The 11,037-nt window shown below is 40.2% G+C and overlaps 1 protein-coding gene across 1 annotated transcript; it reads left to right on the top strand.

Moving 5' to 3' along the window:
* The first annotated feature begins 337 nt into the window (after window positions 1-337).
* Window positions 338-10,359, top strand: pamr1a (peptidase domain containing associated with muscle regeneration 1a). Its single transcript, XM_056367791.1, has 11 exons — window positions 338-710; window positions 1,659-1,829; window positions 2,015-2,140; window positions 3,623-3,737; window positions 4,497-4,714; window positions 6,197-6,394; window positions 6,516-6,710; window positions 7,133-7,199; window positions 7,822-8,081; window positions 8,654-8,982; window positions 9,412-10,359. Exons 1-11 carry the CDS (start codon window positions 605-607, stop codon window positions 9,982-9,984), a joined length of 2,358 nt encoding a protein of 785 aa, XP_056223766.1. The 5' UTR covers window positions 338-604; the 3' UTR covers window positions 9,985-10,359.
* Window positions 10,360-11,037: the final 678 nt, after the last annotated feature.

Raw genomic sequence — 11,037 nt, 5'->3', positions numbered from 1 at the left:
CTGTCATGTCTGGCCTGACAGCTGGTGTATGATGAGGCATCAGTGAACAATTTTGGCTTGATGCATGTGCAGATATGTATTTTTTAAGTATTTGAAAAAATAAAAATAAAGATTTTGAATATCTAACTTGCAGCTTTAGAGAAATTCACTTGTTTTCTTTCCTTGAAACCTCTTTCAGCAAACTGACAGATGGAGTTTTTTTTTTTTTTCTGGACATCACTGTTTTCCTCATTAGGATGTCTTTATTTCCCCCAAATGCACTTTCCACTTTCTTTGCCAGCAAGTATTTTCCCCCTGTTACTATTCAGCGTGCAGCAGCACTTATTCTGAACTCACACCAGGAGCAGAGCAGCAGGAATTAGTTGCAGTCCTACCATCGATTTGAGCTATACAATCTCAAAGCAAATACAACATTTCACAAATGAAAAAGCATCATGGAAGGAATGGGTTAAGGATCTCTGTCCATTATGCTGAGATGGGTGAATTCATCATCCATAGTTACGTCATATTTTGAGCAGAGAGAAACATCTGTAGATAACACTGAGCTAGCGCGACCTTCTTGGGACTTCTTTAGAGGTTTATTGCTGTGAGTTTGGCAGCCAACATGTTCACTTTCCTCTCGTGGAAAGTACCCGTGCCCACTCTCCTGGACCCCAAGCTCTGCTACCTCCTCTTAAATCTCTGTTTTCGTGTAACAGCTTGGCCACATGGTGAGTAAAGTTGCAGTTTAGATTGAATGTTGTTTTTGTTGTACACAATATTGGATGGTCTTTATGTCATGTGGCTTCCCTTTTTGTGAAAATGCTGCTAATTTTTTAAACAAAAAATAAGGCTGGTGACTTTATTGCTGACTAAATCTGGAGTTATTTCATGAGAGTGAGTCACTTGTTCTGCTAGGACTGGTCTCAATTCATGCTACTATGCAACTTCTCCTGCTGTAGCCTGTATACAGCCTCTCCCTTCCCAATTAATGCAGATATTGGACATATTAGTGAGGGTTCAAAGTCTGGGAGGCTTTTACATTTCATTTAGCACAGAAATCCATAGTTATTGATGGGTAGAATTAATCGTGTGATGATGACAATTGGCTTCTGAGATTCATCCTGAGTCCACTTTGCACCATTCACTGTTTGAGAGAACAATACAAAATGCTCAATAATATATCTGCTATTCAAAAAAGGGTTTTTGGAAGAAAATAACTTCTTTAGTGGGATTTGGGGACATATTTGAACTGGTCTCTGTATCCCAAGCTGCTCAACATGGCCCATCATTGTGGGTCAAGGTAAGATTTTATCCACAAACAGAATGCAGTCCAGCTTGAGCCTGAAAGCCTCATCTGCCACAAAATCACCTGCCAAGAAAAATTTCACACCTCAGCAATTTGTTCAGTCATCGTGAAATGTTGTACCTGTGTTGTACAGGGAAGTCTGATCTGGATCATCAGATTACAGGAAAATATGCTATAGGGATGAATTTGAGTAGCTGCCCTCTATAACCACACGTAGAAGCATATGAGTTTTTTTTTTTTTATAGAGATAAATATCTTTGTGCAATTCTTCACCTGTAAGTCATTACATTTTATTTTGACCACCAAAAATGAAAGTATCAGAAGGCGGTTATTGAGTTTGATCCAAGGGTCTCTTGTTCTGGCTCCACAGTTCCGACAGGGGACAACTGCCCGAGCTCCGAGTGGAGCGTCATGTGTCGTCCATGTTGCGAGTACCACCTGATCCAGTGTCGGTGTCCCTCAAAAGGGTCGATGGTAGGTTACACTGTACCCTGCTGCCGCAATGCTCTGGATCAGTGTGACCCCTGCATCATTCACCCAGGTACACTCTCATTGTCGCTTATATACAAATTGTTTTATCAGGAATAGTCTAGGAGATGCTTACTGTTCACATCAATGTTCAGTATAAGCCACATTACTAAGGTGTTATATTAGTCACTGACTGAGAGTTATAAATGGACTTAAAATTGTTAATCTCAACCTCTTTCTGCCTTTTGTCCTTGCGAGGCTGCAGTCTGTTTGAAAACTGTAAGAGCTGCCACAATGGAACATGGAAAGCCAATGACGATTTCTTCGTCAATGGAAAGTATTGTACAGAGTGCCGCCAAGGCTGGAGTGGAGGCGATTGTAAAAGTGAGTCAAACTGCTGTAATGCAGTATTGCCGTAAGGCCTTATCTTGCCACAGAATAGACCGAATATTCTGAATAGTCATTGCTGACGAGAGAATGCATGAATCACGTGGTGCATACAGTTCGGTAATGCAAAGCACTCCACCAAGCCCAAGTGAAGATGATGTGCTCTTTTATATCATAAATACAGCTCTTTGGCTGAATGCTTTTCTTTGTAGATTACATTTACCAGTATAGTGTTATCTGGCTAGTCACCATATAAAATGATAAGTTTATAGAGTCATATGTGAGGCCTAAGGTAAATGCAACCATTGACAACTAAGTCATTCCAGAATGACGGACAGAGCTGTTTCAGACTGGCATATGTTGTAGTACAGCTTTACAATCGTTGCTCATATTTGCAGCATTTGTGAACATTGAACATTGAAATGTGCTTTGGTTTATTACAAGTTAAGAAGAAATATAGTAATCCATCACTTGAGTTTAAATCTCTTTAATATCTATGAAGAAATACACAAATATACATGTTCATTTTGGGGGCTGTAATCATTATCAGTTTTCTGGTCCACAGTTTTCAGACTGCCACATCCACATTTGTAATACACGATAAGGTCACTTGGTGGCGACAACGCTTTTTTATTTGGTTTCAGCTAAGCTACAGCTGCAACTATAGACAACTGTCAGTTTCTACTTGAAGCATCTATTCTAAAAATACAAAAATTTTGAAAAGGATCCATGTTTTTTAATTTTCTTTAATTATCAATATAATACAGCAGCAGCTCCAAACCATTTAAATCAAATGTGTGCTGGTAAAGCTAATGGTGACATAATGCTATTATTAGAAGAAAGCAAACAGGTTTACCTTGTTGCCACTCCTTTTATTCACTCTCATGGTATTTTTCCGTTCTTTATTTTTTCATGGCCCAGGGCAGAGTACCACTTTGAGGCCATTCTATTGTGTACGGCAAGTCCGACACAATCAAAAGAGGAGCGACTGTGCCACTTGTGTTGTCCTGTACAACCTGTTCAGAGAGTGCGACAGACAAACTGACAAAGTACAGGCTGTGTGATTTCACTAATGCTTTGCTAAAGAAACTATTTTTTGTGAATTCTGAAATATTCCAAAGGCCCTAAACCTTTAACCATTAAATCCCAATTCAAACCTTCATTTCAACCCTCAGTGGACTGACAGAAAGCAATTTGGAGCATTTGCTGTGTCTTGTTTAGCTTTTTTTACTCCTCTGAAAAACACACGTTCCAGCTTGAATGCCAGCATGATGTTAATAATCATGGTTTTTGTAGTGGCTGGTTGGATCCCGTCATCTCATCATTTTTTGGATATTATCTGCCCTCTTACACAGCGTGTCACATTGCTGGTGCTGCTTTCCACAATGAAAATGCTGGGTTCCACTGTGATAAACAAATATTTGACGGTTATGTGAATTCACTAAATGAAAGTAATTACAGTTCTCTTGTGGGAAATAGCATGCGGAGGCGTCATCCAGCGGGCTCAGGGTCACATAGCCCTGGAGAGTTACCCAACAAATGCCCGATGCGAATGGACAGTGCACGTGCAGAAGGGCAGCAGCATCGAGCTCAGGTAGGTCACTTTTCCAGGGCTCTAATGTAAAGTCAAGTCCTTTACAAAGAGAGATAAAAAAAAAAATCATAATATCGCCATATGACTTTGTCTGAAAAGTCCAACACGTTATTGATAATAAGGATTGCTGAGCCCCAAGTGATAAACTGGTAAGACAAGCAGTCTAGAGATTTGACTGTCTGTGTTTGGATTAATGAAAAGCCTAGAGCTCAGAATACTTCAGGGTTAGCACTGACATAGGCTCAAGTCAGGGCAAATATTACCATAGTACACAAACAGCAAATTTGGAAGTTGTACATCAAATTATTTCACTGATTATCTTCTCTTTTCTACTTGTTAGTGAAATGTTTTTATGTTTTGAGTTCAACAAAACGTCCAAAAAAAATACACAGTGTCATTAATGAGTAACTTCTGGGAATACCCTCCAACGTGGACTAACATGGACAAGGCCAGTGATGGTTTTATTCCGTTAACTAACTCAGTAATCCTGCTGAGACAGGCTAAGCAAAATTATGTGTTTTTTGTTTTTATGTGCTTGGAACTACTTTTCCTCAGTGAGCAACTCTATGGGGGACAAACTCATTATCAGTCTGTCAAATGATGTTGAGGTCAAAGCACAGCAGCCAGACAGCCCTGCATTAGCCAACATAATTGGACTTATTGTTTACACAATTCAGCACTTGGAAGACTGTTTTTCAGTGTTACACATTGGGTTGAAATAAATCTGTGAAACATCACTTCTCCATGGTTATGCTGCAGGTTCTCACTGCTCAGTTTGGAGTCTGACCATAACTGTCGTTATGACTACGTTGAGGTGCGAGACGGCGACGATCTGAGCTCCCCTGTGATTGGCCGGTTTTGTGGGGATCAGCTGCCTCCTCCAGTAAAAAGCTCTGGGAATTTCTTGCACATCCTTTTCACCTCAGATGGCTACAACAACTTTGATGGATTTGTTATTACTTTTCAGGAGAGTTCAGGCAGGTATAATCGTTCTTAGTGATGTGAATGTAACACAGATACAGTATGGACATGGGATTGACAAAGTTTATAGCAGTATTTCTGTATTATATTGCATTGGTGTTCCTCTCATTTTGTCCTCACTCTATAGTAGATTTGGCTGATTCACTGTATGAAGTTGGCTTCCTCTGTAGACACGACATACACAGAATAACAATGTCTGATATATTCTTATTCATGATATACTGTAGGTATCTACTTCAGATATCATGAATACATGATACGGATGATACTCCTGTTTCCATGCGTTTTGCTCCTGAACATTTTTCTTTCATTTCTGTGTGTATATATGTGTTTGTGTGTGTGTATGTGTGTGAGTGCGCGTGTGCAGCCTCCTACACAGAGCAGTGATGTGAATCGGGCATTCATGGACACAGATTTATCATACTGCTCCTCTGTATTTGCTTTCTTTGAAGCAAATCATGCGTCTTGCGTTGCAGTCTTTTTTTTTCTAATGGACCTTCACTCTTGCAAACTAACCTCCCCATATCACAGTGTTACATAGTCCACGAGTGGATGTTAAGGCATATTCCAGTAATACTTCAGTAAATATTAAATCAATAAGTCAAAAAAGAGCAGAGTTTTCAGCATGTAATGAATTCTGGGAGAAAAAAAGACCCTGTGAAAAAAGATAATATGACAACAGACCAAACTAAACGATAGTTTTTAGAGAGGCTAGAGTAAAAGAGATCCATTTCTTTCCTTTTACTTTCTCGTTTTATTTCATAAGGTTGATATAATTGATAGACTCTCCACTTCAAAACTCATAATTTGTGGGGTTCCTCAGGGCAGTATCCTGGGGCCATTATTATTTTTATTACATACATTAATTTAAAAGCAGTCTGCTTCCCCCCCGTATTTTCAAAGTTTTAGAAAAAGAAAAAGAAAAAAATGATCACTGGTTGGTTTCACTTCACAATTATAAAGGGATTGCCATAGACATGCAGCAAGAGGTAACCGAAGTAAAGTTATTCCTTTTAGGGGAAAAATACTAATATTTATTTACTGCAGAGGTTTTTTTCAACAAGCCAAACTCAAAATATCAATATGTAAAAATGAACCTCCTAGGACCTGGCGTCCACATATGTCACCTCACATTTTGGGTTCTCTAGACCACAATAATAACTTTTTCTCAACAAGGGCCTGGTGACCACATATGAGGATATTATATTGCCACTCAGTAATCGAAATTTAAAACTAATGTCCTCATATGTGGATATCATTTTTCTCAGGTCCCAATCAGCCTAAATAGCAAAGAGAAATTAAAAATGCACGCCATGCAAGAGTTCGGGTCTTAGGAGGTTAAAGGATTTTCAAACTTTATCATCATTTTAGTACGACTGATGTGAATTAATTTAATAGCAATTGTGAATCTTTATTCAGTTTTATTAGCTGCTGATTCCGTTTAGGTTTGTCTTTCATTTATTAAAATTTCTCCACAGTTTCAGCCAGTAGGAATCCAGTGTGTGCACCTCCAGAGGAACTGGCCAATGGATATTTGCTACCTGTATATGGCCTCAAGGACGAGGTTGTGACTGTAAACTATCGGTGCCATCCACCTTTCACTCTCACCGGCTCCCAGCAGAGGACCTGTCAAACTAATGGCATGTGGAGTGGCACAGCTCCCACATGTGTGAAAGGTACCTTTTCACCAGGTCGTTTCTGGTCTTCATTTCTCATGTTTATACAGTACAAAAGCCACATAATGCATTTGTTGGGGGAATTTTCTCTCGCTCCTCTCTCACAAATGTACTCATATAGGCCAAACAAGCAGAGTCCAGTGTGCCCCTCCACCCAAATTGTCGAATGGCTACCACAGACCTGCTCTTGACACAGCAACGGGCGCAGAGACGGTTGAGTTCTTCTGTAAAAACTCCTACATTTTGACTGGAAACCACCTGAGTGCCTGCCTCTCTAATGGATCCTGGAGTAGCAGGCCACCAAAGTGTGTGAAAGGTAGTTGTTTTCAAAAACACATTAGGGCTGCAAACAAACTGTTATACACACACAAACACACAGAAAGTAGCCTGTTGTTCCACTTCATTACTATGTGACGACAGCACAAAATGTAAGTCCGATTATTTGTTTATATGACACAAGTCCTGACGTGTGAACAAAAGCACAGTTTAGCAATTAGAGCTCTATGATAAGTGCATAGTCAACAAGGCTATTTTTAAAGATGGATGGTTGTAAATTTTTCTTAATGAAGAATACGTTTGCCCCTGATTATTTTATGCTTAGAATTGTTCTTGTTTACTCTGAATAACTTACCCTGCTTATCACAATTACTCATGTTACGGAAACAGCTGTTCAACAATGGAAGCCCTGAAAGTGATTCTCATGCACTAACAGTCACATGTTTGATTTGCCTCTTACAGCTTGTCGAGAACCCAAAGTGTCTGAACTTGTGCGACAAAGCGTTGTGAGGCCACATCTATTATCAAGGTATCCTTTATGACTCACATCATTTTAGCCAATTTAAAACCGCTATGTCTAGGTGTTTTGTTGTGAAAACTGGTGCAGATTATGTGATTATGTGTAATCTCAGTGTGTGTACTGCAGATTTCTGGTGCCACCAAACAGTTTAGTAGTACAAATCATACAGGTGAGTGTAGAAGCAATGCATATCCCTAAATGTGTCTCAGAAACGGAGAACATGTCAAACTGGTGTAATTATAATAGATTTTACCATTTTAATGTCCAACAATATTAAAGTTACCATCTCTGATTTTATAATACAATCCATCAACTGCCACCAAATCAACAAATACAGTATCTTCAAATGAAATGTTATTGGGCAGAAAAAAAATCAGACAATGCAACTTTAATAGAGCCTGGAGGCTCATTATTAACCCTGGAAATAGTCATTTGAAAAAAAAAATTTTACACAAGGGAGTTTGCTCTGTCTTTTGTTTTGTCCGACTACTTTTAATTATGCATGGCTAACGTTTGAAATGATTAATCTTGTTCTAGACGTTAATGTCACATTGGTGACAGTATTTCCACATGAAGCGAGTTAAGTGCAGATAAGGAGCCACTAAGACAAACTGCATTTTTTTCCCCCCAGAGAGAGTCCAAACCAGAGACGGCTCTCATCGAGGTACGGCATGCATGATTTGTTGTCAGCTGGCTTTATTCCACTGGACAGACAGTCCAGTGCAGGAACAGATGACGCAGCTTTGGACGAGTTTCCTCGTGGTTTTCACTCGGTCTACACGAGCATCAAATACAAGTGTGCGTCACCTCTCTACCACCACACAGGAAGCCCCCGACGCACCTGTCTGAAGACCGGCAGGTGGAGTGGGCGTCATGTTTCCTGCTCGCCAGGTGAGAGCAGCAGCAGTTTAGACCCAGCTTGTTAAGTGAAACCTGAGTTACTTTCAAAGAGGAAAAAAACAGCAAATTTTCTCCTTTAATATGACGCTTAAATTTAACTTTACATGAGGGTGTGTTAATTGTTGTAATTTACAACATTGAAAGAGATTTTACCGCTGTAAAATTCTACTGTTTCCATGGACACTGTTGATTTTCTGCCATTAGCGCTTGTGATAGGCCTGTTGTTTTGATGGGAACTTCACCACGGTGATCTTTGGTTGCTAAGGTCTTTTGTACAATAATTTAACTGACTTTAAGCCATTCCTGAAGTTTAAGACTAAGATGAGAACAAAAGCTTTAATACTTAAGTCAACATTTTTTTTTAAACAGATTTTCCAGATGTCAGTATTCCTTTAAACACCCTACACACAGATTGTGTTTCAGAACTTTTTCCTTGTTTCCTTGTTATTTATCTGAACAATTATTAAACACAATTGTGCACATTTGCCAGTATGTTATGAAATGACTGAGTTGAAATTCTGAATTTTTGGCACTCTCTCTCTCCTCTTGTTCCCTTCCTACAGTTTGTGGCAAATTTGCCACTTTCAGTGTTCACAACCTCTCAGACACTCAGTGGCCGTGGCATGCAGCCATCTATATCCGCTCACCTCCTGATCACACTGCCAGCGGCTCCCACAGGTCCCGTGGAATGAGCGTGTCCGAGCAGCGGGAGGTGTCGGAAGAATCTTCGTTCTGGTACCTGACCTGCAGCGGGGCTCTGCTCACCCAGCGTAGCGTCCTGGTGGCAGCTCAGTGTGTGGTAGGCAAGGACAAGCAGCAGCCCCTTCACCCGGCACATGTGAAGGTTGTCATAGGAATGCAGAACCAGCCGAGAAGCCAGCGCCACCTCAGGGTACAACACAGTCATTAGTTTCAATGTGTAAGGTCCTGATTGCCAGTTGAAAAAGTCATTTAAATCACATTTATTTCACCTTTAAACCAGAAACCTAAACATTTTTTGACCTGCAAATTACCAAAAGCATTATAATTATGGTTAAACCTTTATTTTTTTTGGTCATAAAGAAGAAAAAAGTCTCCCATGACTGCAACATTTACCAGTCTTAAGCTAGGAATCCTCATTACATAAATATAAGCTTGTGGATAGGTTTTTGTTTGTAAATGATTCATGTGTGCACTTAAAGCCTTACTGCGATACAACTATATTTGTTTTGGATAAGAAATATTTGTGCATCTTGCCGCATATTATCTGATCTCAATATATTATATATTCCAAAATAACTTCCAATTTTTACCAATTTTTTCTCCCTTTCCTCCTCAACAGGTTTCAGATATTTTAGTGCATCCAAACTTTTACGTTGCTCCAGACTCCAACGTGGCTGTGCTCAAGCTAAAGGACAAGGCCAAGATCAGTGAGCGCGTGTTGCCAGTGTGTCTACCCAGAATGCAAGGAGGAGAGGTGACAGTGCAGGAGGCTTACACCACGAGGTGGATTTTACCAAACAATCAGAGGCACCTGGGCCGCTACACCGCTTCCAGCCAGAGCAAACTTGTTGAGCTGAGTGATGTTACTCAATGCGAAAGAGAGTTTGCACAAGGAGGAACACATACCACAGAGATCAGTGACAATGCACTGTGTGTCATTAGGAAGCCGTCCAGTCCTGAGAGCCCCTGTCCTAGTGTTATTCCAGGCCTCACAGCCGTGCCAGCTGGGTTTTCATCCACAAGTGGTGTGTTGTCTGGTCACGAGGAGACTCAGGGAGCCTCCGGCACAGGCTGGCAGCTGCTTGGTTTAGAGAGTTTCAGCTATGAGGAAAAGAACTGCCACCTACAGACTTACACGGTTCAGACACGAATAAGCAGCTTTCGAGACTGGATAGAGGAAAACATGAAATAGATTGTTCTTTTTTCTCAACATCTTACTCAAAGATCATTTTCAGTGGCTGTTTAATAGTGGTTTATCTCCAGTCTCATAAATCTCATATTTGGTGTGAATGGCAGATAAAGAGGACACAGTGTCGTGCTTCCTGTCTGTGTTAATATCATGTGAGGTGTGAGGACTGTTTACCTGCCACTCCTCTTGTGTCTCTTGTGTGTGCATGTTATTGTTCTGTATTTGGGTCATCACCACTTCAAACTAATCAATGTGAGCCGGTTAAGATGCACACCCACGTTCTCATGATGTCGACATGTTACCTTATTTTTCTGTGAAATATTGTTCACAATAAAAAAAACAAAACATTGTAGATAAAGTAGATGAATGCTATTTTAACTCTTGGTCCTTGTTACTGTACTTTTGTAATTTGAAAATGAAGAAATATAATGTCATATCATTTAGTATAAAATTAAGATACAATCAAAAGCTGGTTTTAAGTAGTATTTAAGAGCTGAGTCGCTGTCTCCATTCTGCTGACCTGTCCTTGGGTGTTGAATCCCTGCCAGCTCCAGCCCTCTGACCTCTGACTATCCTGCAGATAAAAACTTTCCAAGAAGGATAAATTATTATCTGCACATAGCAAGGCGCATGCATACGTTTATTCTCTTCTAAGTTGATATTAGAACTTTTATTATTCCATGTGTAGGCACTGTTTCAATTTCCAAATAAAAAAATATGCATATTTTAGTCATCTTTTAAAAAGCAGTACCATGCAAACAGCCCACCATTTAGAGTTCAGCGAGAGCTCATTTGCCTTATTTGCATGCATTTCCAAGCTGTGCGTGTGAGCACGTGCGTGGCAGGGACACCGTGTACGGACTGCATGCTCAGCTGTCGCAGTAAATATGTGCAGTACCTGTGTGTCTGCTGCATGTTTGCATGTGAGCTTATGCGTTCGTGAGTTTCTCTGCAGACTGTCCAACATGTGCTGTCATTGAGAAACACACTGAGAGGATTTGCTAAACTTAGCTCTTACTCCTGAGACGCAGACACCCTCTGTGCTTCTCCGCGGCT

This window comes from Seriola aureovittata, chromosome 1 (assembly GCF_021018895.1).
Source record: "Seriola aureovittata isolate HTS-2021-v1 ecotype China chromosome 1, ASM2101889v1, whole genome shotgun sequence".
Classification (NCBI taxonomy): Eukaryota; Metazoa; Chordata; class Actinopteri; order Carangiformes; family Carangidae; genus Seriola; species Seriola aureovittata.
This window is presented reverse-complemented; position numbering and strand designations above follow the sequence as displayed.

Excerpts from the sequence above, each read along its gene's own strand:
- pamr1a (XM_056367791.1), top strand. The coding sequence starts at position 605 with ATGTTCACTTTCCTCTCGTGGAAAGTACCCGTGCCCACTCTCCTGGAC. Across the intron at positions 4,715-6,196 it reads TACTTTTCAGGAGAGTTCAG|TTTCAGCCAGTAGGAATCCA; the intron begins GCAGGTATAATC and ends ATTTCTCCACAG. Across the intron at positions 8,082-8,653 it reads TCATGTTTCCTGCTCGCCAG|TTTGTGGCAAATTTGCCACT; the intron begins GTGAGAGCAGCA and ends CCCTTCCTACAG.